Here is a 27,799-nt window from a genome sequence, read left to right on the forward strand (position 1 = left end):
AGAAGATAAAATATCCAAAAACTGCCCCAGGAGATGGATTTAAATTATCTCAAACAATTCTAAGGTTCTGAGCTCTGGATAAAGACGGAAATTACTCCATTCTTCACTAGGTGCTCTGTTTAATATAATACAGCCCATGAGGTTAGGACACATTGCTACCAGTCACATGACGCTCGCTAGACAACATTTGACAGACCTTATCCAAGGTGGTGTGGTTCCTGGGACATTCCTGCAGAGAGCTCCCAAGTTCCCAGGAGGGCTTCTGCTCACTGCGAGGGAGCAGCAGCACTGGAGGCCACAACGGTGCCTGGGTCCTTTCTGGTTTTTCTTGACTTGGCAACTGCTGTTTGCACAGCAGTTAATTTACAATAAATGAAATTTCGAAGTGCACATTTCTTGTTCCCCCCCTTCTGCTATGTAAAGGGCTAGAGTAAGAGGAAATGATTGGTTAGAGGAGGGACCCTCCAGAAGAGGGGAAAAGCATGAAAATTCTCTCCACTGTTCCCAGACAAGGTAATGTTCATACAAGAACATGTGGGACAGCAAGAACGCTGTTCCTCTCACCATCTTTTGTTCCCTCTACCCCCTTTCACAAGCCCAGGGGAAGGACAAGGGCTTGGCTGCTCCATGGCAGTAACTGAGTGCCTCACAGTGATGTTCTTGATGTTCTCTGCTTTGTTCTAGAGCTTTTGCAGGGAAAAGTTAAGAGTTATACTGTTCTGCTAATTTTATACTCTGTGTCCCTGTATACCTTCTGTTTCTGAAACTCGCTGTTTTGGTGCTGCAGCAGGGTGATGTCTTGGATGGTGCGAGTGTACTTTGTAGCACTGGGGATTTTACAATTGGATGTGTGCTCAGGCCAAGGAAATGGAGAAGGTGGATACGAAGAAAGTGTCTTGGGTTGATGTTGGCACTGTGGTGTGAGAAGGGGCAGGTGGGGAAGAGCGCAGCACAGCCTTCTCGGCTGGACGTGCCCTGAGCTTGGACATCGCTGGCTGGGGCAGCAGGTTCGGCAGGGTTCGATTGCCGCTCCCGCCCTCCCAGCTCTGCGAGTGTGACGAGCTCTGCGCGTCCGAGCGTTTCGGGCTTTGCCGGGGCACCTGGACACTTGTCCCGGTGCGGCAGCCCGGTGTCGGGGAGGGGGCACGGGGGGCTGAGCCCCGAGCGGCGCCGGGGCAGGGCAGGAGCCGGGGCCGGGAGCGGGGCGCGCCCGGCCCGGGCTGACCCCGCGGCAGAGAGGGGGAACCCGCCGGGCTGGGGGAAAGGGGTCGGGAGGCGCTGAGCGGCGTGTCCCCCCCGGGGATGGGATTGCGGGCTGCGGAGGGGCCAGCGAGAGACTCCGAGACCACCGAGTGCGAGGGGCAGCGGCGCAGGAAGCCCGGCGGGGGCTCTGCCTCCCCTGCCGGGTCCCGGCGGGCCGGTGCCGGGGCTGCCCCGCCGCCGGATGCCCAGAGCCCCTCGCCCCGCACCGACCGGGCTGCAGGAGGAGGAGGAGAGGAGGAGGAGGAGGAGGAGGAGGAAGAGTAGGAGGAGACCGGGCGCTTTCACTCCTGCTGACTGCTGAGGCAAAAGGCAGAAAAAGGAGGAGGGGAATAAAAAGTAAAGAGGGGGGAGAGAGAGTGAAAGAAAACTAAGCCCAGCTTTTGCCGGTGCTGCTTGGATTGGATCTGGTTTGAGTTTCCTCTCTGCTGGCTTGAGCAGCAAGAGAAGGAGGAGTGGGGGGAAGTCGCTCACTCTTCCTCTGAAGCTGTAGCAAACGTGCTGGTTGGTGCCTGTGCTGCCGGGGAGCTGCCCGGGTGCAGTTCCTTCGCAGCATATTGCTCTCACTGCCTGGACTTCTCGAGGACCTGGAGGAAAAAGACATCACAGACCTGCCAGTTGCTCACTGCCTATAGACTTGTCACATTTTTTTTTGTTTTTTTTGGTTTTTTTTTTTTGTTTTTATCCTAGGGGAATCTTTTTTTAAAGTATTTTTCTCCCGTGTCTCAGAACAGCAGTTCCTTGAGTGGCTTTGAAGTCCATTGCTTCCTTATCAACTTCGGGAGATATTTAGAAAAACTTTTACCCCCTCTCTTCTGTTCTCATAGCCAAAAAAAAAAAAACAACCAAACAACAAAAAAGGACAAAAAAAGATAATCCTTTTTGGGGGAGGGGAGATGATCGTGCTGATGTGGAATAAGTGCTCCTGCTGTCTCCTCTTACTAGCCGCGGTCCTGATCGTGGAGAGCTCCCAGCTAGACAGCTCCAGCTCCAAGGTGAACTCCATCAAGTCCACCCTGATGGGGGAGGCTCCAACTCAGGCAACCAACAGATCTGCAGGCATCCACCAGGGACTGATGCTTTCTAGCAGTAAGAAGGGCAAAATGCTAGAGCAGATGGGAAAACCTCCCAAGCACTATCACCGGCAAGGAGAGGTAGGACATGGCTTCATTGCTTGAGTGTCTGTCCGTGTGCTGTATGTAAATAATTGCTGGTCTTCCCCTTCATATTATTTTCAGAGCTTTAATATCCTAAATTAATTAATTTACTTCATTGGGCTTGCCTGGGACAATATAATGTCATAATAGATGTTAAGAACTGTGCAAGTGGGAGGTTTAAACCATTGATTTTTCTCTGTAGGGTTAATGACTAGTGGAAGAAAGAGCAATCTAAAAAACTATCATCTTTTCTTTTTTTCGACTCCTTCAAAAGGCTGCCAGAAGCAAAGGAAGAAGTTTCTTGGTAACTGTCAAGACAGTAAATGAGTTGAATTTGAATAGGTGAGGAAAATTTGAACGTGAAATAAAAAATTTACAGCAGTGTAACAAACTTGGTTTTAGAAATCACACCTGGCAAGTTGATCTCTGGTATCTTTATCCTTGGTAAGAATAAAAAAGCATGCTATCCCTGTGGTATACTTTAAGGTACAGTCCTTTGTTTAATAAGACAGAAAACTAATTCTATGCTCCTTGTCCAGAATATGCTCCAATGATTGTGGAACTTTTGTTTGGTTATGAGAGTTGGAATGTAAAGAAGGTAGAAAAGGTTATAGAAAAAGAAAAAGAAGGTTAAGGGGAAAAAAACCCAACACTCTAACTTGCTTGTGCAGTCTTCTTTCCTCCTTACCCTGTCTGGAAACTTGCAAGTCTGGTAGAAAATAATCTTCATTCAACTGTCTTTGCACTAAACTATAAAGCAGCATTTTAAATCATCAGTCCTGTTCTTCCCTCTCAAGTCTTAACTTGGATGGTACGAATGTTTGTGTTGTGATGTTGAAAGAGGTAGACTTCTTCAGAAAATGTAGATTTTATTGGGTATTATTAGTATCTCTAAATACAGCTGCTTTTCATAAGCAACATTGTAGCAGCAAGAGAGTGTGCCAACATTCAGCACTAAAAAGGCAAAATACTCAATGCCTGAAGGGTCTGTACTTGCTTAAACTTTCTTTATAGCAGCAGAGAAGCTGTAAATTCAAGTAATCCACTGAATTTGCTAAAGTGTTTCACATCAGCTTCCTAATAATTGAATGTTATAATTTGGTTTTGTGTGCAAGCATAGTAACAGTAGTGGTAGTTTTGGTTTTTGTGTCTGAGAAATTTCCAAGCTTTCTTTCCCTAGCCACTCAAATGTTTTATAATTTGCGCAGAATTTGATTGCCTCTCCTTACCTCTAAGCAAAGTTTAGCAAGAGATGCTGTGATGAAGTTTCATATTACTAAAGTACTGTGCTCTTCTCTAGTTCACATTTTACTAATTACAATTACATTGCTATGTTGAATCACCTTCAGGAGATAGAGGTGCCCAATGCATCTTCTTATACATTCTCCTTGGATTTTCTTTTGTTTTCAACGTATTCACAAAATGTCCAAATACAGGTCCTATTTTCCACCTGAGTGTTAGCAGTCTCATGAGTTTTGTGAGTCTCTGCTGCCCAGCTTTTGCCTATGGAGAAGTCTTGCCACCTTCCCCCATGTACAGCATCCTCAGCACTTCACTGTGTATTCAGCGCAATGTTGAGAATATTTGATTATAATTCACCCAGTTCCTGAAAAACAATTTGTGCTACCCACTGGTTGTATTTGCAAGATTTGCCCCTAACTTGCCAGCCTGGACTGGGATTTCTGGGTGCTTCTAGTTACTGGTATGAACTCACAAGGCACACTTCAAGGGAGAGACAGCTCTGTAAGTATCTGTAGTGGTAGAGGAGATGTCATGCCTATTAAGATTTCATGTTTGTAGCATAAGCAAAGACCCCCAGAGAACTGGTGGCTGTGACTCCCAGGGAGTGAAGGCTGACCTCCCATCAAGGGCTGTCAGCACTGAATTTACCCTGAGATTCTGTCCCCAGATCCGGCATGGCCTCACACAGATGCATGTGAAAATGACACAGATTTGCTCCCTATAATTCTAGATGCTTCTTTTGGCCATCTGCCTGAAGCAACACAGTTAATGCAGAATTGCAATGGAAAGAAGAAAAAAAGGGAAAAGACAAGGAAAAGAAAATGAAAGAGAGGAAAGAAAAAAAGGAAAATAAAAAAGTAAAGAAAAGAAAAAATAAAAAAGAGAAGAAAAGAGAAAAAGAGTATCTTTTCTGAAAAAGGTTTTCTCTTTGGTGATACTTCCAGCTGTAGGGCTGGTAAGCCGCTGCATTTTTAACAGCGGGGTCACGCATATCAACCAATTAAGACATGATATTTTCATAATCTTTTTTGAAGTACTCTCATATTAGGTTAGTATTTAATTTGTTTAGATTATGGGACTTTGCACTGAAGTTTACCATGCCACTTGCAAAAGAGCAGGCCTATGCATTTCTTTCTGAAACAATCTGTTGAATTAGTGGAATTTGTAATGTCTCAAAAGTAAGAGTATCTTTTATATCTTGGCAACATTAGATGGTGAGTTGAGAGTCTTGTTTACATCTAGGAAATAGTTTTAATAAGGACCAAGGATATGCATGTTAAAGATAAATTAATAGAATTTTGCTGTTGTAAAATCTCTGAGCTGTGCTTTCAGGTCTGGATTTACATGTGGTGGAAATCACCAAAACTGATGAAAGGACCATCAACCTACAACCTATTTACTTTTCAATTATGTTAATTCTCAGGACTTAGGAGCAACTTGGGAGTGTTTAATCAGTGATAAATCAACCGATACAATAGCTGATGGCTTATCTGGAGTGTTGATGTTTTTCAGCTGGTAGTTACAGTGCTTCTGCCCAGAAAGGGAAGATCCAGTGCTCTTTTGTCAGGCAAAGTTCCAGTTTAAATTAATGAAAATACTCACATGAGCAAAGCAAGTTGATCCAGCTTGCAGAGAGACTGGCGGGGCAAATGTGGATTTTAGTAAGACTTAACGTTTTTATGTCTTTCTGAGGAATATTATTTATTTTCTGGTCTTATTCCCTTTACTGCCTTGGATCAGCAGGGAATGAGAAGCACTGATGTGCTAAATCAGTGAGATTTCATTCTCTTCACTGTTCTTTACTGTCACTGCTGCTTTTCCTTTTCTACAAGCTGTTAATGTTTCCCCAATTTCACAGAGAATCAGAAAGCGTCCACAGCATTTGCACAAGGGAAATTTTTGCTCAAAGCCAGTATTGTACAGTGCATGCTAATCTAGGTTACTTTGGGGGGGTTGGGATTATATCCTGTCAGCTATTTATTTCCTTTCAAAACTTGATTTAGAGAAATGCTTCTAGGGATATCCAACACCTCAGTTCCATGACCTGTCTGTGAAAGTGTTCTGGACATATCCCCTCCCTAGGAAAATATGATACAGTGAACAGAGTCATAATTGACAGTGAAGATAGATTAATTTTTCTGTGTGTTAGCTATAGCTTCCACTGTGTTTGGGCAAGGTCTCCCACGTGAGTGATCTAGCTCAGCTATAGAGATGCAACCTGAAAAGAAAAATAGAACATACTGTACGATGCTTGAAAGGCATAGCCATTCCACAGATTCCTGGTTGATGACTTCGTAGCCTCTTTAATTTGCTTCACCATCTTTTAGACTTCTTGCCTCTGGGTTTTAGTCCCCTCTCTCCTCTGAGACGCGTGCCCTCTGTCACTGCTGGGGTTTTCGTGCCTTCACACTCAATTGCCTTTAATGGTCTGGCAGGTTGTGACCTACCAAGCATTATTTCAAGCTATTGTCTCTCCTTAATCTATGGGTGCTATTATCTTCTTCCCTGCCCACCTCCTGGCCACAAGCTGTCGCTTCAGTTCATTCCCCAGCTAGATGTGTCTCTCATTCCCTTTGTCCCTTTGCTGCTGCATATCTGTTTGGGTTTGTGCTTCCCCTTGAGACTTTCCCTTCCCCACGAACATGATGGGAGCAGTAGCAATGAAGGGAAGAACTGGGACATCCAGTGGGGGGAACTGACACATCTGTGGGGCTGAGGGATAATGAGGTCTGGAACAGGGAGAGAGGAGTGAAAAGCTGGGACAAGTTTTAGTGTTGCCGAGGCACCACAGACAGCTATCAGATAAGCCTTAGTATTCCAAATGCACTCGGTTTAATGCTAAGATGTGTTTATTTTTTTTAAATTCTATTGGAGCTTGAGCTAAGATGTTTGAGACCACAGAAGCCAAACCAAAGAGGCATTTATTCAAATTACTAATTTGATACTGATCTCATACCTATTAACGCATGGACATACATGTGTTTCTTGGACAGGACATAGCTACCCACAAGGACTTGCTAGAAAATGTTTGGATGATGCTTTGTAGCGAGTAAAACAGCATGAGATGTAGTAATTGAATGCAGTGCCCTGACAATGTTACAATAAAATGTACCAAAGACACCAAAAATGTAACCACAATATCTTAAATAGCTAGCAACCAAGACAGTAAAAATTATTTCTTCATGGGATTAAAAATAAATTAATTAAAATAGCTAGAAATTACATCCAGCAATAGCTGCCTTTAATTTTTTTTATTTAATTGAAAAAATTGAGAATTGCTAAATCTGCAGAGGCCACCAGAGGATTAATTCTTTGCTCTTGCTGTTTGGTGTTAGAAATCTGGGTGATATACTGGTTTACTGGCAGCAGTCTTGCTAAATAACCTACTGGCTTCCCTCTTAACTGCAAAAAATGGGGTGCAGAGTATTATCTCCTTCCTGGGTCATGCTTGGTGTCTCCTTCAAATTGCTATTATTAACTGATGTAATAATATAGAGCAAAAGCTCCTATAAAGTAGCTTTACTACCAGTATTTCCTATTAGCTTTGCAACAATGCCTAGAAAATTTCTAGGACTCTGATGTGCGGCTGGGTGTGCAAGTACTTAGGAAGAGTCAGTTTCTGTATGGAAAGTCTGTCAGTGCTTAATGACAACACAGATGATGATGAAGCATGATTACATTTTCCCCTCAGAAAAGTGAGTATGATTAACTCATTATGTTTGATTAACTGATGCTTTGCAGATGCAAATATAGCGCAAGTTTAATTTTGATCTTAATTATCTCAACACCGGATGTATCTTGCAAGCACTTTGTATCTCATGGCTTGTCGGTAGAGCCTTTGGTCCTTTTACACTTGTTCTTACAAATGCCTCACCCTGGAAATGTTGTTCAGGAGGAATTTAGCTCTGCAAAGGAGGAGCCCCATGAAGCTTCTGCTTCTGTTTGGTTTTCCAGCATGGCTTTCCTCTCCAGGTTTTGTATATCTGCTTATTTTTTTAAGTATATCCAAACACGTTTTAGATATATGTAAAAATGTTAATTTGGAGAACACTTTAAAAACACAGAGCTTCCCCTCCTGCATGTGCTTGCCAAGGTCCCTACCAAGTTCATGCTACCACCTGCATGCACACACAAGCTGTGTCTGGCAGGAATTAGGGTGTGGTGGGACACACCTAGAGCCAGCAGCCCCTGCTTGGCCCATCGTTGCCATGGGGCTTGTCACCATGTCCTGTCGAGCTTTGTGTTGGTTTTGGCACCGCAGTCATGAAATGTTTAAGATGGATTTAAGGAGCTGGAGTTTGTGTGACACCATAGACATGGTAGAGAAAGCTAGAAGCCATCATTCTGCTCTTCCTGCACTGGTAAAATTCCAAGTGTATTAAGAATTTTATATTTATTTTTTTCTTTTAGTGAACTGAAGAGAATCCTTTTGAAATCTTTGTGTTTTACTGCTGTGTTCTAGGTGGTGTTTCTGGTACTTTTAGGTTGAAACCTATAGGAAGCTTCTATGAGCTTCATATCCATGGATATGAAAAGCCAATACAAAAGTCAAGAAGATCAGAATATTTGCTTTGCTCCTCTTTTAAAATGATTTTTGCCTGCAAAAGATTTTATTTTCATTAGAGACCATGAACTTCGTCTCATCTTTTTTTCACCAAGTGTAGGATGTGCATTGGCAGTGTGTGTCCCCAAACCATCACTTTTCTTCAGTGTAACTTTTCCCCTTTTTGGTTGAAGGTCAAATTTATTCTAATGGAAATTGTAATGAACATTAGGCAATTTTCAAATTGTAATGAAATATGGAAATAGATTATTTATGGTATTTCCAAGCTAATTGCAGAATCCTTTGCTCCAGAATGGGCTCCAGAATGTAGTGCTAGAGAGCGAGCGAGATGGCTTAAAAGGATACATATGTTCATACTAAAGGACAGCATAATACTAAATCACAGCAATCTTCAAATAAAATAATGAGTTTTGTTCATCTTGGTTACAGGTTTTTGGGGATAGGCCTTAAACACATCTATGATTTATACATTTTTGTTCACACAAACAGAACCTGAGTTATGAAAATAAATGGAATACAAACATGCAGTGGGAACATGGAGTTCACTCATTCAGCAGCTATTTTGTTCTTACTAACGGAAAGAGCAGAGCAATGCTACAAAAAAGGAAAAAAAAACTTAAAAGTTGTTGGGTTTCCCCCCCTCAAAGCACATAAGCACACGGTTCAGCCCCTTGGGACTTTCTTAAAGTTAAGCTTTGATATGATTGAATTTTCATATGCATAGTAATGAATCTTTGAGACATGAATGTTGCACATGTGTAGTGCAAATGGCACTGGTTTAGCATTTTTAGCAGTAAGCAAAGGCAGACTGCTCTGCACATGCTTGGGAATGAGGTGTTGCTTCACTCTGCAAGCCCTCTGCCTCATTCTCTGTGCATCATGTAAGTGTGAACCAGGCTGTGCATGCTTTTAAAAGCATATTTATCGGTCCAGTGAATGAGAGGACAGGGTTCAGTTCTACATGTTTTGGCAGCTTGCCTTGAGTGAAGCAGTGACTTGCTGTCAGCATGATCTCCTCTCTGCAATCCGAAATGACTACAGTGGAGATCTCTTAAAGGAACTGCGAACACAATGTGTTGATGTTGCAGCAGGAAACTTTTATTCTTGGAATCTCATTCTTAACTGGAACAGCATCAGGGAAAGTAGTGCATCTGGCGGGGGAACATCTCCTTTACTTTTCCTTTTGCACAGAGCAAGGTAGCTTCCCAAACTGTGTTAGTTTTTGGGATTTTTTTTTGCTTTATGTCCCTACAGAAAATGGTGCACCTCTTCTTGGCAGTCTGAAAAGATACTAAACAGGACATTCTGCTGTGGCCTGACCAGTCAGGATCAGTACATACTGCAGTGTACTTGCCATTCTTCTTTGTTTCTTTTCTTCTGGCTTGAAAATGAGAGCAGAAAGTCCTCCCACCCAGTTTGTTGTGGACTCAGAATGCTGTTTTCTACCTCAAAAACTAAAATTTTGTGTTTCTTTCTATCTTCTGGGGTTTTAGGTTGCCCACACAGAGACTGAGCTGTGAGTCTTTTACTCTCCCTCTGGTAGGAGTACTGGGTGCGTACTTCCTTTCTTTCTTTTTCAAACATCATCTCCCTCTCATTCTTCAGGAGGGAGGGAAGACAGGACATAGCAAATGGTCATGTTTTACCAGACCTGCCATTCTTAAATTTCAGTTTATCATCCACTGAGGTAGCAATAATGACACCATCTGGCTCACATAACTAACCACTCTGTGTGAACTGAACGCTATGGGGCTGCCCAGTGAGACTGAAAGTTGTTCTTTCAGACCTGTTCCGTTGCTGTTACTCCCAACAAAGCTAAATTTCCATTTGTATATTATTCATAACCAATTCCTGTGGTAGGGTGAGAGAGTGTGGGTGTAGGTCAGAATTCAGGAATGGAAATTTTGGGAACCAAGGAAGAACCATGAAAATAGGAGGTTGCATCTTCTCTCCACACTTTCTCCATATGGAGGATATGTTGATGTTGCTTCATGTCATCTTACAGGTAAAGAGAAAAACTGCCTAGGCTTGGAAGTCTACTTTATAGTTTGGTGGTTAGTACTAAACTGCTTAGCTGCATACAATGTTTTTGTAATTGTTTAAATAAATACTGAGTTCTTAAAATGCTCTTTAGGAATGCTTGTAAACTTCTGTGCTTGGATTTGTCCCCATTGCTATCTTCCAGACATCCCACTTCTCGCCAGGAAAATGGCTTTTTAACAAGAAGAATACTCTGGAGATTACTTCTGAGAGGGTCCTGGCCACAGCAGCTGCAACAAATTGCCACTGAACTTCAGTCCCAATTGATTTTTATTGCTAAAAGGATAAGTGACCAAGTGAATTCTTGCATTATAGCTTCATGACAGTTTATTAAGTATCAAACTGTAGTGTGTGATCTTGTCTAATCAGAAGATTAAGGTTTTCTCTGCGGAGAAAAATTTCCCTCAGACTTTGTGCTGATGCTTAAGCTGCAGGAGGGTGTGAAAGTCCTTCCAGTCCCAAACTGTTCTGTGGTTAGGCTGGCTTAGGGTTTTCCTCTGCTGGGGCTGGTCGGTGATGTCGGTACGAGCAGAGCTATAACAGCATGAGGCAGCTGAGAAGTCAAAGCACCGCAATCCATTGCATGTTGGTCCACCTCCTGCTGAGGAAACAAGTCCATGGGGGGCGTTTCCTGAGCAAGAGGGTTTTGAGTGGCAGCACAGCTTCAGCATAGCTCAGATTATGCTAACTGTGAAGCATTTTTGGCATGATTTTCCAAATAAGCAATACAGAGCCCAGGAAGGTAAATAAAGGATGAAGCAAAATCTTGAGATGGTACAGGAGGCATGCTTGTGCCCTTGAGCAGGATTTGCCACCTAGAAAGGAGTGCAGGTGTGCTTGCCCTCCTCGCTGCCTCTCTGCTCTAACTTTGAGGATCCCTCCTTCCTCAGACACGCCTGGCCTCGCTGTCACTGCTGCAGCTTTGGGGCTTGGGTTTGGTTTTGTCCAATGCATTTAAAAGGACGATGCCTTTTCTTAAGCACTATCCTCTCAAGTTATCAGTGAAGAATAGATAAGAGAATCTTTATTTCAGGCATACATGTGCACTCCAGGTGCGAAGGGAACTCTTAAACTGTTTATGAGTGCACAAAGCCCCACGAACAAAGAGGGCAGAAAAGAACGTTGTCATTTTAAGGAAAAATATGTTTTAAGGCCCTGTTAAGAAATAAAGCTAAAACAGAGCTGCAAATGGGCTGCAGATTGTCTGTGTAAGAGAGATTAGCACCCTGAAAATCTCTGATAGGCTTGTGCCACAGATAGTCCCAGTTAGCCAAGATGCCATTTGAGTGGTTATCCACTGTCAGGCTCTTGTCTTGGAGATTTACCCACAAAAGCCTCTTCCAATAGGCATACACAGGTAAGCAGCATGTCACTGCCTTGACTCTGTTTTAAAGGTTTTAGATGACTAGAAGTCAATGGAGACATTGTATGAAAGGTGTGATAGTGGAGGGTGAGTTCCAGATCTGGGTGCCCTTGTTACTTTTAAGTTTGGTGGGGTTGAAGTCTATATTTCTGTTAAAGGGTCAGAAGGGTCAAGGATGGTTAAAATGAGAGAAAACGCATTGCTTTAACAGCCGGGTGAGGATATCTTAATTTGTTTCTAACAGCTTTGAGGTACATTGAGGGTAGCATCCATAGTGATGGTGACAATTCACTACTCAAACAAAAGTGATGTAACTTGCTCCCCTCCTGCATTGTTTTTCAGCAGATGGCACCAAAAAATTTGGCCATAGACACAAGTTCATGCTGCCAGAAACGCTACACTTCAGTTCTTTGCTCTGCAAAATATGCTGCTTTATTGCCCTTCTTATCCAAGAAGTGCCACACACTTCTGCGCAGAAAGCCATCTCAAAGGTTTGGCCCTGTTTACTGACAGGATGAGTCTGAAATGTATTTATGTACCTAACTCCCTGAATGTTTTCAGTGGGCATTAGGTTCTTCCTGCATTTAGGGAGTGTAGTCATGGTCTTTTCCATGCACAAGAGGAATTCAGAGGAAGTCGTCTGTCTGAGACTTGGTGCAAGGCATGCTTAGGGACAAGGACCTCTCTTCTCCTTCATCACCTATCATCTATGTTTGGTCATCAGAATAATTTGTTATAATTATTATTACAGAAAGTTTAATCAGAATAATTTATGCTGTTCCCTCAATGATGAAATAATTATCTAAAAAATCAGTTATAGGTCATATCTAATGTAGCAGACACGGTTACACCAGCCCTTCTCTCTGGGTTACAATCTTCATCCAGAGTAACTTTCTTCTTAAACCAACATATCTTTTTCAATTTTTTTTTTTTCCTGTAAAACTGGACATGGATGCAGAGATGTTGCAAGGAGAGCTGTAGTGCTTGTCTTTAATGAGCCTCTTCCTGACCCACCCTGTGTAAAGCAGTTGACACATCATGTGTTGTGCAGCTGGGACGGCTACCCTGGCACATATCTCTGATATGTGAACGTTTTGACTTTGGCCTTTTGGAAGCCGTGGTCCCATGCTGTTCTCCAGAGTCGTGTTTAAGTCATTTCCCAGATACTGTGGATATAGGGCCGGTAGGAGCAAAAGCTGCAGTGGAATTCACGAGTACAGATTTAGCTGATTCTGTGAAAACAGATTGCACAACATAGACTGACAGTTTCTGGATTTGATTTTCTCTCTTTCCTTGGTTTGACCTCCAGTGCTCCTTCTGTCAGCTGGTCAGTATTTGGTTCTGTAGTTGTAGAGTTTGTGCGATGTGTGTGTATGTGTGAATGGTTTTTTTTGTTTGTTTCAGTTTTTTTGTGGGGTTGTTGTTTTAATTTTGCAATGTAGCCCTTTCAATTTGAATTTTACCCCTTGATCAAAAGGCAGGCCAGTTTCTGTGAGGCAGCAGCTGGAGGGCTTGAAGGGTGCTGAGGTTGCACAGGGGTGAAATTCAGGCAGGGTGATCCACGCTGCTGAGCAGTCTGAGCAGACAAGAGCAGCCATGGACAAAGTTCATATCCTGTCAGTGGAAAAATGCGCATCTCTGTCCCTGTGGTACAGGGAGCTCAGCTGCTCCTGATGCTTTTGACTCTACTGGAAGTGTTGGTTTTTGTTTCCTTTGACCATTTGTTAGTAAAATGGCCACTGCTTTTACTTTTGATCCCCTTCTGCCCTAAATGAGCCTATTGTCAGGAAATCAATTTAAAGAGTAGCTACTAGAGAACATTTTGTGAACATTTGATCAAAATCAAATTGCTCCGTCTTTGGTCTTCAAATACTTATGCCAATGGAGCTATAGCTCAAGTACAAAAACTTTAAAGAACCAGAATTGCCAAGGTATAACCCATTTTATAACTGATTAGAATAACTGATAATTGATCAAAAATAAGCAGGATTAAACAGCCATATTTCACTATACAGGGAGGTTATGAGCAAAGCTTCACATAAACATTTCAGGACTGATGCTGTTCAACTTACTGGCAAATTTTCTGGAAAATGGGAACAGAAATTTTGACAAAAATTTATTCACAACAGTAAAAGCTTAAGTAAACCACAGAGTTGCAGTAAATGCCAGTATACTACCATCCGAGAGACAAATCCCATGGGTAAAATTCTAATAGTGTAAAGCAATATAATATGGCACCATGTGATGGGAATTTGGCACATAAGTGATAACCTGTAATTTAGAGTAAATTTAGCTATCTTTAACGGTGAAGTCACACCAGAGAGACAAAAATTAAATACTAAGAACATATTAAAAAAATAATCCAAGTGGAATATCAGGAAGTGAAAAAAAAACAGAGGACATTTTTAAACTGGTTCTAATCTCATGGTGCTGAGTAACTGTTAAAAGATATAAAGTAATCAGGATTAAATGGAGAAGGGATGATCCTAACACCAGAACTGCTTAAACACAGGAGAAAGTAAATAGAATGCAAAGACCCAGTTTGGAAAAGGGATGCCCACAGGTGAACAGAATAGAGAGAAATAAAGTACTGAAGAGTCAGAAGAAGGTGAGTGGGGAACAAGTGCTCAGTGTTTGCTGTAGAAGAAGAGCCAAGAGCAGACAGTGTGAAATTATCAGACAGCCAGGAACTACTTTTTCATGGCGTGGATCTCATTGCCACATGAAGATGTGAGAGCCATGTGTGGGAACTGCTTACATGGAGAGGAGACAGGCACAGAGATGAGAGATGGCACTGGTAGGTACTAAACTTCCAGCCTTGGATGTGCATAAGGGCCTGATGGCTGAAACTGAGAGAATGCAACTGGGAGAGATCCTTCTGTATTTGCCTATAATCTTATTCCTCTGAGTATTTGCATCTAGCTGGATGCTGGCCTGGCCACTTTTCTCTGATAGGTTATAGCAACTTTTATGTACTTATGCAGTTAATAATTTTCATCAACATAAAATAAATTTTTTTTTTAATCAGTATCATAAGTATCCCAGCTTGTTGCCTTAATTTATCAGGAAATTTAAGCATATCTGGTTCAAAGTAAGCATTTGTGTTTTGTGTTCTTCTGTTAGGATGTGCATATACAAATATGATGCAAAAACTTAACTTCTGAGCTGAACCCAGTCCTTGGGTCTATGACAGTGAGCACTGATTTTCTTATCCTCTCCAATACCCATGGACATCAGTGTTAACACTCCCACGAATGCCAGTGTGGCTTTGTTATCCATATTTTTAGTCAAAATGTTAAATAGTCCAAAGAGATTGCTGCAGCAAATGGAAAACATGACTGCAATGAAAAGGAAATGGAAAGAAGAAGAAAGAGGCAAAGAGGCTTAGAACAGATTTACAAAGTATGTAGGATACACAAGTCAGGCGAGTCTTTTCAAAGATTTTTGCTAAAATTTAATCAGCTACAGAAGTAAATGCTTTCCAAAAAGGGTAAGATTTTCAAGTCATTCATTACTCAGAACAAAGATTTTTGGGATTTGGGGGGGTTGGGGGTGGGGTGTGTGTCTTTTTGCTTTTCTAATTTCCTCAAGAATTTTGCTAACGAATAAATTCTTCCCTTGCAAATTATCATTATACAGAGGGCTGAGTATCTTTAAATTTTTGAAAAGTCCAATGTTTCCAAAGTTGTTACAGTTTTGATGGAAACTACTCTGATGCCGGGGAAGTACAGGGTTGGTTGGCTCTGTCTACAAATAGATTAAAAAAACTGTGGACAAAGACCAACTCAGAATTACAGTCAAACTCCAATAATCACCTGTTTTATCTTTGAAGTAAATTTGACCAGAGATTTTAGGAGCCTAAGTAGAATTCACAGTGTTTTAAGTCCTGGTATGTGTATGTTTGTGTGCATGTCTTTCCCTGCTTTCACCAGATCCTTCTCTGCATCAGGCAAAAGTTGGAGTTCACAAAATATTGTGTTCCCTCTATTGTTTTCCCCTTGCAGCAGTCTGTGTTCACCATCTCTGACTTAATGAGTATTGATAGTATTAAAAAAATAAGTTTTAAACCCTCATTTGCTCTTCTCTTCCACCTGCAAACTCCAAAAGAGTTAAAAGCCATGGTTAACACACATGTTTAAATACTTTGGCATTCAAACCTGAGTTCCAACCATGCAGGTTCAGTAAGAAACTTGGCAGGACTGCTGCCTCTCCACTGTGCTTGACAGCAAGGTGTGACATCTTGTCACCAGTTGATTGATGTGAAGATACTTGGTGCATTAAGGCTAATGCATACATGAATTTTGGTAGATGAGACCAAGTCCAGTCTGCTCCTTTCTCTAAAGCACACGTGGAAAGGAACTTGCTATCCTGAATTTGTCTGCTTGTTAAAATCTCTGACACCTTTTTTGCTGGTAAAAAAAAATCCCAGCTAATGGTGTGTTATTTGTTCATTCTGCTGGTTCTGTGCATATGGTGTATTAGCTATCTGAGCAGAGTATTTTCAATGGCTCTGTGAAATATATTTACAAAGGCCACAAATGCTTTGTTGGTTGGACTTAATACTATTAAGTCCATAATATAATACCTGGTTGGCTCAGTCATCAGTTATGCTAAATTTCTATGGCATTGATTAAAAAAAAACTGTCAGTGTATGCTATCTGAATTTCCCCATCAGAAAAATGCTCCTCTTTGAAACAACTATATGATATTTCAAGGAACTAAAAGCACTTGGAAGATGATAACATAGATAACCAATCCAAACATTTACACAATAGGGAGTATTTTTAGAGAAGAGAAACACAGAAGAAATTAAATGTCATAAAGTTTAATAGGAAGTGCACAGGTTGAATATGGCCCTGCTTAAGTCAATATGCTTTTAAACAGTAGTTTTTCTAAACATGCCTTGGAATATTTTTATTTTTAAAAATCCATACCTAACAAAAAAAATCTTGGAATAAAAGATTTTTTTTTAGTTGTTCAATGTAAAAAAAAAAAAAGGAGCCATTTTCACAATTGGTACAGATTCTAAGCAGAAAAAGATCATAATTTATTGCTGAAAGGAAGAATATTTGTTTTGAGAACCTGCATTTGCTCTTGAATCAGCAGGTTATGCTGCATTCATTTCATATCCTTCTCAGCTTTCATGCTCTCTCATCCATCTCTTTCTGATATTATATTAAACTCTTGAGTGTATAGAAATTTAGGTTCCCAGGACTCTGAGTTAGACTGGAACTCAATTCATCTGACAGACTTTGGAAACTGGGACTGTAATTCCCAGTTCATTTAGATTCTTAATGATCATTCAATCTTCTGTCTGTGTTTCTACTTGCTCACTCACTTTTTACACGGTAGGAGTCGTTCAGTCTTCAGATCAGAAGCATATGGTACCCCTCCAGCAGACAAACATTTTCCACCAACATTTTTAAGAGAATGAAAATCTAAATAAATAACCCCCAAGGCTGAAAGCAGCCTATTCACCAAACAGCAATTCCACAGGAAAAATAAATGTTCAGCAAAGTGATCTTTCATTTGAAAATTGGATCCAGACTCTACAAACCGAGAAGGGTGAGTGACTGTGTCATATGTGGTGCAATGCAGTTTGTCTGCAAAGTGTGCTGCCACAAGGTACTGATGTTCTGCTTATGGAGAAAAGCAAATTGGGCAAAAGTTAAACAGTTTGTTTGTCAGCAAACTGTTGAAATCATGATACCATGGATATTATCCCTTATGAATTATAAATGGTTAATGCGTACGGACCATCCACCAGCTAGTTCAGAATGATGCAATTCAGAACAGATTCATCTTTCAACACTTTGTTTTGAAAAGTGTAGATTTTTGTTCTTTGAAGAAAGATGGTAAAATCTGAAAGGCAAACAAAAATTAGTCTTTTGGATGGTCAGACACATAGTTCCATGTTTATCTTTTGCTCTAATATTGTAGTTTCTTGGTAAATTAATCACTGTTGCCTTGGCTTTTTTGCAAGGAATTCGCTTCTTCCACGGAGCTAACTTCAGTAGTAGTAGTAGTATCTTATTGAGGATGGAGGGAGGAAAAGTAGTGTAAGGACTTAAGGGCCAGTTATCCTGTCAAAATGCAGTGTTATAACTCGGCTGCCTTTTCAAGTACCCATGTGAATTTGAAATCAAACGGATCTTTTCTGAAAAGAAAAATCACTGTAAGTATTATAACTTAGAAAATACCATTTTTCTTCAGTTGCACTGATTTTTTTTCCACCTGTGCAAGTCATCTGAATTGAAAGGAAATTTCAACAATATATAAGAGCTAAATCCCATATCTTTGGGCTTCAGGCTAAGGTGAATTTGTGCTTAAATTGATTTAGCAAGTGCTCAGTCAGAAAAAGATTTTAAGAAGGTAACTAAAGCATTTCTACCTTTAAAATACTTACAAAGTTTTAGCCAAGGACATAATTTTAGGGATGGTATAGTAAAGACAATATCTATTATTTTCCCTCTGTAATAGCATATGCTAATATGATATTTTTTATATTATATATGACTCACATATCTGTACATATGTGCCTATATACTAAGACCATTTATCATATGTGGATTAAGCAGGAAGTTTAAAATTTACTTTCTGGGGGGTTTTGCTGATACTGTGTTGTTATTAGAACTGCTTTGGCAATCTCTAGTAAAAAGAAAAGGGAAAACACCATAAAAGAAGTTCAAGAAGTATTGGTAGAAACACAAAACCTTCTGTTCTTGTAAGTGGAAAAAAACCCTTAAAGAAATTTGGTCTTTTGAAAACTAAATTATTCATGATTTTAAAATTAATTTTTCAGTCTTACTAAATGCTCATAGCAAATTTCCTTTTCTAAATAGTTTTGAAGGTAAGGTTGGAGTCTGGAAATAAAGTAAAAGTATTATAAAACAGGTTGTTTTAAAAAATGGCATAATGTGCTTTCATGTGTATTGTTTTCCAAAGTTTAAGTTTAGTCAGTTCACAAACGGGATGAGAATTATTCTAGCTCTTGGAGATTAAACCTTTCCTGAGATCAGGCTGTGCACTTTTTCTGGTTCACTCATTAACAATAGTCATAATTTTGTGATTGCTTTTTGTTCAAGAACCTTGCTGTTCATGCACATACTAGAGAATATTACTGTCTGGAGTCAGGTTAATAGGTGTGATAAACGAAGGGAAATATTTACTGTGTTAAGGAAATTCAGAAAACAACTGATTTTAGATAGATCTGATGGCACAATTTAACATTATTCCTTACTTCAGCAACCTGATTTCAGATGGAAAGACTAATTAGGACATTTGTAGTACAAAGCTAGTGTTTCTTTGGCTGAAGAACCTTTGTTGAAGCATAAAACAATTTCTACTTGAAGGGAGGGACTGCTTTGACTAGGGTCTCCCTCCAAAAGTAACCACAGTAATAGTAAGTGTAAGATTGGTCTCATATAGATGTGCAGAAATGTGAATTGTTAACTACAATCTGATTCCTTGGTACTACTTGTCATATTCCTGTGGAAATTAGTGGGAGATTACAAATTTCTACCAACAGCAAATCTGGCTCTGCAAATAATTTTATATTCTTTTAATTCCTGTCATTTTAAACCACAATGGCACAAAAAAAGCCTGCATTAATTCTTTCCTCTTATAAGTGTGCATCTTGGCATATCTGACATCTAGCAGTAGTTAGGACTGCCAGCCAGCCTTCCATGTCTGTTTTTACAAAGTTGTATGCCAGTAGAAACTGCCCTACAAATATGTGTTTTCTTTGTACTACCCCTCAGCTTCAGAGCCACATTTTAAAACATGGTTATAATGCTTTTTTGCTTGTATAGATAGATCTGTTAGCTGGTGTTTCTGTGTTGTGTTTATCATGAAAACTCATTGGAAAACTCGGTTATATAAAATTATTTCTAAACCACTTCCTACTTGGTAAGGTAAGGATGAGATTGATAAAACAAAGAAGTGTTCATTTGATGTGTGGTTTTGTGACTCACTGGGTAAAACTATTTATGCTGTGTGACTCCAGTAGGTTTTAAAACAACATCAAGGAGATATTTATTGGCAGTGCTGGTTTTGTGGCACTGAGAAAAGAATAAGTGTAAAGGAACAGCTGTTTGAAGTTCTTCTAGGAGAATTTAAATCCCATATTTTCCAACAATGTGAATGAGTCTGCATTTGAATGCTAAACCAGAAAGGTTTATGGTGCATATGGTACCTATTTGAATTTTTTAAATGTCTAATTTCTGCCGTGGAAATGGAGGCCAGCTTGAGTTATTTATTGTGGGATGCAGAAGGAAATCACGACCCTTTGCAGGGACACGTTAGAATCCCTGCACCATTCGGCCAGTTTTCTCCTGTCACACCTACTTAAATTTTCAAAAAGAAGCTTTAATGTATTGAGTGTGCTCTGGATCTTACTAGTTCCGAGCACTTATGACAGCTTTCAGAGATTGCTGGTGGCTCCCAGTAGATTGTAATTCTAGAAACAGGAGCCTGATGCTAAGCATCACCACCTGTTCCCCATTATTTTCCTTCAGAAGAAAACAATGCAAGTATAAGATTACATACTAATGGAACTCATTTTCACTAAATAGGTACATTTGGTCACATGTTATTTGGTGGCCCATAAAAGAAAAAGAGGAAAATAGTATGCTGTTTTCAAAAGGGAGAGGCAAATAAAACTTAAATTCAGAGTTTTCTAACTGGGATAGCTAAACCAAATTCTTCCATGGCAGGTATACCAATATGCACTATGTAAGTACATACAGATTGCTTGTTGGAATAGCTGTGTTTTCAATTTGATTTGTTGTCCTATCCTAAAAGGCTTTGGACTTCATTAATCTCTTTGTAAATTCCCTTTAGAGCTAGATTTGAACCTTTTTGGCATTTGCCCTGAATTCCTATTTCTGCTTTGCTTAAAACAATGCAGATCTCATCTCTAACCAAGGTTTCTCTACTGCCCCTCAGTAGAAAAAATTATAAGCAGATATAGCACGGTTATAATGACACTTGCAAGTTAAGTAGTTCTCTGTTATATTCTGTTATTATTTGCCATACACCAGCGTGGTCCCATGTTGTATCTCTGCTATAAAGTCATGTGACATATATCTAGGTAATGAAGGAATGTTTAAAATGAACTCATCACTGCTTTTCTTATTAGGTAAGAAAAGGGTTTAGTATGGTGTATGCACATGTAGGTAGTACATTTTTCAAGCATGGGAGCATGTGTATGTCTCCCTCCCTGGAATCCTGAACACATCAGCTTTCATGTAGAAGTTGTGATAGCCTGGCCTGCTCAGGGTACTCACCAGTCCTGCTTTTGGGTGCAGACCAGCCTCTAAAGTTGTATCTATATATCTGCTTCTTGGCAATTCTTGTTGCTGTTTTTCCTTTTCCTAATATCTTATTCCCAAGACCACTCTAAAAAAAACAGCTTTTTTTTTTTTTAAGAAGGTTTTCCCTGCTTGTGTTGCTTGGTGATTCTTCTCTGAAAATCCATGTCAGACTGTTGGTAGCCTTTCTTCTTAGTCTTGTTTTTATTCTCCTTTCTAGCCTTAGTCTTGCTTCTTGCAAACTCTTCAGTAAGAAGTGGTGGGTTTTTTGAGATAGCATACTTTTTGAGGTGTGCTATTTCCTGATTTTTACAAGCAAGGTTCAGCAGTTCATTGGATGGCAGCAAATTAAGGGTGACTTTACCCACTTCTTGCACCTTTGGGGAGATGAGGTATTATTAGCTGTGTTTCTTTGCTGTGTTCGTGCTCGGTGGACAAACCCTTCAGTCATTATTCCCATCAAAATTATTGGGATCATGTCTGTGGGATGCTTTGTAGGTACTTAAATCAATTTTCTGGAGTAGGTTTTGTGGCTGTATGAGGCAGCCGAAATGGAAGTACTGTCTCAGCCATAATTACCAATAGAAAAGACTTAGGATCAGGCCTTTTATCTGGTTTATTCTCTCAGATGTGTTTGCTCTGTAGTATTGGACTGGATTCTTAACTCTGAAGCTGGGGTTTTGCACAGAGGAAGCAGAAATAGATTTATGGAGTGCTCTATAGCTGCTTTTTCTGAATGAAGTACTGCTCTAATGACATTTATTAGGGACTAGGTTTGTCTGCAAATCTGATTATTTAAGTTTTTAAGAGTTTCATTTCAGATGTACCAAATGGATTTTGGTGGACATTGTCAGACCATGACATTACTCAGTACATAGATAAATGGATGTGGTGTTTCTGAAAAATTGACAGACATGGTCTTAGCTTTTCTGTGATTAGAACAAAGCATTTCTATGCCTCTTTTCAAAAGACACAAAACTTGTGTCCAAGTTGCTTTAAAATAACTGAAAGTGAATGCTTCCAAACAGCAGAAAATTTACATTTAATAATTTTTCTTCTGCCATGTATTGATGACCGGCTCTTCAAATCTTTGATCATGAGGTAAGTCTGTAATGAGTAAATCTATTTTGAAGCTCAATGAAACCATGGTGTCACTGTGAGGACTACTCACATTAGGGAGAGATTACAAGATCATGTCTTTTTAGCCTTTTGATTTATCAAATAACTTTAAAACTTCGTTCTGATTTTGGCTGGGAAAGCCTCTTTATTGGCCAAACACAAAATTTCCATTTGTTTACATGAGTTTTTTTCTTCCAGAGCAGATAGCAGCAGCGCCGGATTCAACATCTAAAAGCTCTCTGGCAGGATGGGTGCTTGCACCCAGCCTGCTAAGCACTGTAGCTTTACTGTTATTCGTGTAGCTTGCTAATAAAAACAGTGATCTGGGAGAGTCATGAGCAGAGTTCTGCTTAATGGAGTCTCATTTAGACTTGTGGCTTGCTGCTTTTCTTTTGAACGTCTCAAAAGTCTTTCTTGAGTTACACTTGATAGGAATGATAAGGGTACTGCTGCACGTTCCTCAGCAAATCTGTAACACACAGGGTGTTTTTCCACTTCGATAGATGTGTATTTACATGGAAGTTGGGCCTAAGACACAGTCTTGTTTCCAGACCAGATGTGCTTTGACTTGAAGACTCTAAGATCATTAATTTTGATTTTTGGTGCATTGTAAATGACTGTGGCTTAGGCATTGGTAAAAAGCAGCTGATGCTGAAAAGAAATGAGGAAAGAAAGTCAGCAAACGTTTGTATAAATAGCTGAAAGAGGTGCTGGGGAGGATCCAGGCATTTGTATTTTGCTCTTAGCATGCACTCTCTACTGGCCATCACTCTACAAATGGCTGGGTCTTAGTGGTGTGACAAATTGTTTCACTGCTGCAAATGCTGATATTGTCAGTGCCTCCCATCTTGCTTCATTGAGTTTTATAATGAAGACTAAAACTACAGCAGAGGAATAGGTCAGTGATTGCAAGGGGGTGTGTGTAGACCTACTTTGTCCTCTGTTTAAAGAAAAATGGACTAACTGCACTAGGATGTGCTTCTTCCTGGTTTTTTTTTTTTTAGGTCTCATGATCAAGCATGGTAAGTCTTGTTAAGACCAGCTAAGGAAAAATAAGAAAATATTTGGAAAGGGATGTTTTGCAGCAGAATGATTATGTTCTCTCAGAATGTGTTAGAAAAACATCAAAATACCAATGTATCTGTATTTTATGTTCAAGAAATATTCTGAAGCATACACAGGCCTAACTGATAGACACTACACTTACGACATGTTTTACTGAAGGACTACTCAGTATCCATGCTCATGCTCTTTCACTCAGTCTACATGTGGGCTTCAGCCTGATTGCATTGGTTTAACTGAGGAAAAAAATCTCTTTTATTGAATAAACCTGAAAAATACACTTACATTAGATTAAGTCTTTGAAAATACACTATGTGCTAAAGCTTGAGCTAAGTATTGAGTAATTAATACATCCTATTGTTGCAGGTGAAGATAGCCTGACACTCTCAAACCAAGAATTTTGACTGATAGTTTATTTATACTGACAAAGTTTACCTCTCTAAAATAAATTATCTCTTGGCTGTTAACCCTTTAAAATAAGCACTGACTTGCCTTTGGGCCAAGACCTGAAGTGACATGCCTAATTGAGGAGCTTTTGATTAAAATGAGAATAGTGCACCAAAATGACCAATTATGGGCTTTCAGGCAGAACGTAGCACAAGGCCATGCCCCAGTGCCTCAGTTTAGAGAGATCCTCTGAGTAGGCAAAGTGCGGAATGCTCTTATCTCATATGAACCTTTGAGTTGGTTTCAAGGAAAATCCACCAAATTTAAGAAAAAACTCTAATTTTTAAACAGTTGTACTTACTTAATTTATGGGCTGATTTTCCTACTTGGGAGAAAATTCTTAGGACAATAGGAATTGTACCTGTTTTGAGAATGAGTGGTCTGTGGAAAAGGGGTCATTTTCTGTTTTGGTTTGGGGTTTTTTTTCCCCTGTGAGTTTTCACAAAATATGCAAACTCTCAGGTGAATTTAGTCACTTGGCTATGCCAAGAACGGCCTAGTGGGTTTTGCAGCTCTTCCAACAAGAGCAGGTGTGTAACCACCACTATGTAAGAGTTGGTTTAGTGCAGGTGGAGGGAGATCCTCAGGGCCAATTGCTCATCAGAGCTAAAGACATGGCCCAAAGGAAATTGTGCTGTCTTCTTGTTTTAGTTCTAATGTATTCTGAGCAATCCTATCTCCTGGAGATTTAGAAGAGCAGGAAACTGAAAGGGAATTGCTTGACTTGGGAAATACCCTTCTCATGACTAAGGAAAACCACCTAGTGTTCATTACTTTTCTGTGATGAAGTACTTTTAATTCATGTCAGCCTGGTCTGTTTTTCTGCCTCCTTGTCATGTAGGAAAAGAATCTCTTGCCCAATAGGTGAATCACACTTTGTGTACAGTAAACTATTACAAATGTACGTATATTTTCAGAAATATAAATATGCAAATAACATCAAGGATCTGAATAACATCACTACTGCTAGTTGAACTACCCAAGACTTAGTTATAAATAGTTTTATCTGTCTAACTGAAATTATTTTTTTTCCCTGGAGTGTCATATGAAGTATAGGGAAACAGTAAGTCATATCTCCATATTTTCCAGCAAACAATGTAGCAAAAAGTAAGGAAGGAAATCTTCTCTTGTCATGATTACATAGCCATGGTCAGTGTTTGATTTAAACATGAAATTTAAGGAGAACTCTGCGCATAGTCATGTTCTGAAAGATTTTTCCAGTTCTGAGTTTGTCTGTAAAATATGCTTTTAAAAATCAAGGTGTTTCTCTAAAATATGCTTCCATGGGTATCACTCAAAAGTACGATACATTTTTTTCCCACTTGGCTGGTAAATATGGTCATCTTAATTTGTGTTTCTGTCTCTCTGTAAAGGAGATAATTATTGCAGTTATTATCACTTATATTTAGCACATCTGAAAAGAAGGGTACAAATTCAGAAAAAAAGAGAAATAATTATACAGTTAAATGAATTATTTCTGTTCTGTGTACTTCTTATGTGGCCTTGGCACAGCAAGCCATTTATACCCCACTACCTTGGGGAGTAAAAAGGAAATAAGAAAGAAAAAAATAAAGGTAGACAAAACCAATGAAGTAAAACACTTGAAATCTTTTCTGCCCTTGTTGGTTTTGCTGTGTAGGCTATCTAGCAGGTAAAGAACTGATCATGTACAATTTTAAGAAAGCACACTACCTAGACAGCACAGCACCTAGAGGCTGCCTCTGAGTGAGGTTACAATGCCAGCAAGAGGAGGCCAGATACAGGATGACTCTGTGTTTGCAATCCAGGGCATATAAATGTGAAAAATGCCTGCTAACAAAGCGTGCAGTACCCTGGGGAATGCAGCCCATGCAGAATAGAAGTTGTCAAGAAGGTGGTGCAATATTACCATGGTTCCTGCTTCTTTGCCTTTCCTAACAAGAATCAGATATACATGGAAGTTTTCACTACAATAAAGTTGCGAGAACTAAAAAGTAGTATCAGGTTGCTGCATCTGGCTTAGCTTTAGAAGTGGAAATATAGTAATGGGATAAATGAAAGGGCCACCCACTATAAAGTGTGGGTGACCAGTATAAGGAAAAAGCACCCCTGCTTTAATGCTTATTTATTCCAAAGGCTGTTACAAAGAAATTGCTCTCAGTCTGATGTAGTGCCAAACACAGGGGATTAAACTTTTTAATGCCTTTTGTTGACCAACATCCAAGACATCGAGGAACAAAAGAAATTCTGTAACTCCACATAAAGAATATTATTTTCAGACAAGAAGAGAGTGCTTGAAAACATAAGTTCAGAAGATAGGATAAAAGGTAGCAGGGAAGAGGATAAATGAATGTCTCAGCAGCAGAACAGTTTATTTTGAGGGTGGAGAACAGATTTAGAGCTAATTCCATGTTAAATGCCAGAATTCAAGGTAATTTCTTGCTAACGATGACTAGAATAGGACAGTGTCCATTTTGGCTGGATTCAGAAATTGTATAGGATTATATTTCTTTCTTTCTTTCCCCTCCCTCTCTTTTTTCTTTCATTTCCTTGGATTAGGTGGAGTTTTTTTCCCTACAAATCAGATATTTTCTGAAATCCTACTGTTTTGCCTCTTTTGTGTTATGGTCCCTAGCATAAAGGAAGCCTTGCTTGAAAATGGAAAGGGGCCCATAAGATTGAGAAGAGGGTGTAGTCGGAGTACAGTGTCTGGAATGAAAGATGGTCCCCCAGTGACTATTGCAGACTGAAACTAAGAGCAGTCTCTACTAACTCAGGGACTGCAGACATAAATGTAGTCTGAAGCCACCCTGTTCTTGCCTCCTGGACTGCATGTGCTCTCTCTCTCTTCTGAGAATTGGCGTCTGGGTTTGTTTGAATTAATAGTGAAGTCATTACACTATGTAAATATGTTAGTCTTCATCTGGTTTTACTCACAAGCTATTCTTGCCTTGCTGTGCTGTTCCTGTTTTCTTGTTTGTGCAAAATTAACCAGGAGCATTTTAAAAGAAAAGGGGGTAAAAGGGTGAATAGTGTTGAAACCTTGATTGCTACGTTATTTACCGCAGGCTGAAGTTTGGTAGGCAGTTCCAACTTAATCATATAATAAGAGTACAATGGCATTTTTAATGGAGCTTTTAGGAATCCTTTCCCCTTGTCATCTTTGGCCTTCTTTGAGTAAACTGTGATAATTTGCCTTAATAGCCTAGAATTACAATTTTTCATTTTTCTCTTACTGAGGAGTCAGCTGAGCAGCAGGATGAGTCTAAGCACTTCACAGAGGTTGCCTGTGCCCTCAGGGGGCTGTAACCAAGTGTTTTCCCAGGACAGCTGGTTTTCTGCAGGTTCTCCCACTGCCTAACTACTTCTGGCTCCTCATCCAAGCACAACTGCTCCTAGAATGAGTCAGGATGAGAAGCTACACTCTCATACTGTAATTCTTCTTGGTGCTTTGAAAAGGAAAGCCCCAAGCTGCATTATTGACTTGTCCTGTTTGTCAGTCTCATTTGTGCAGACCAATTGTAAAAACTGAAGAAATAATAACTTTTTTTGTTTCTTTCTTTTTCCTTAAAACTCATGGACTTCTGTGGCAATGCCTCTGAATCACCTGTGGTACAAGAGATTGGAAAGTGGAAGCTGGTGCAGGTACCTCAGAATTGGTTGGTTGTTCTGACATTAAAGCCGGACTGATGGAATTTCATGTCTGATTTCAATTCTCTGTAGGTGCTTTGGCATTCTCAGCTCCCCTTGCAATGGAGCAGTCACAGCCATCATGTTGCAGAGGGACTCATGTAGAACAGGAAAAGAAGGAAGGTGTTTGGAATATCAGATGTCAGTGGTAGTTTCTGACGCATAGAGAAAGAACTGGGGGTTGGAAGAGGCATATGAGTCAGGTGTTCCCACACAGACGACCATCAGGGAAGGAGACTAATGCTGACATTCAGTACTGATGTTAGATTGTGGTCAGCAGTCTGCCGAGGTGGAGACTGCAGTTCATCCTTCTCAGACATAAGGCATCTGGCTGTCTCTCCATCTGCCACAAACTCATGTTTTCAGGGCTGTCCTTCTAAATATGAGAAGCAGAGAAAGCGCATTTTGAAAAATGGTGTCTTAAATGCTTTGTATTCTGCAATGCAAAGTGTATTCTGTAAGGAATAGCAAAGAGTCATTTCCAGGGTGAGGATTGCAGATGCTGCACAAATGTTTATAACCTGAAAGCATTCTCTCTCCAGGTGGTGTAGCAGACAAAGAAGAG

General features: G+C 40.0%; 1 protein-coding gene across 2 annotated transcripts in view; it reads left to right on the forward strand.

Moving 5' to 3' along the window:
- Positions 1-2,156: 2,156 nt before the first annotated feature.
- The window catches only part of DKK2 (dickkopf WNT signaling pathway inhibitor 2), a 38,934-nt gene continuing 13,291 nt past the window's right edge, over positions 2,157-27,799 (forward strand). Inside the window, exon 1 of one of the 2 annotated variants that reach the window (XM_066549004.1) lies at positions 2,157-2,414. In XM_066549004.1, coding sequence (XP_066405101.1) covers positions 2,157-2,414 — 258 coding nt within the window. The remainder of the gene's footprint in view (positions 2,415-27,799) is intronic. The other variant, XM_066549005.1, reaches the window with a different exon arrangement.

The sequence above is a fragment of the Molothrus aeneus genome, chromosome 4 (assembly GCF_037042795.1).
Source record: "Molothrus aeneus isolate 106 chromosome 4, BPBGC_Maene_1.0, whole genome shotgun sequence".
NCBI lineage: Eukaryota > Metazoa > Chordata > Aves > Passeriformes > Icteridae > Molothrus > Molothrus aeneus.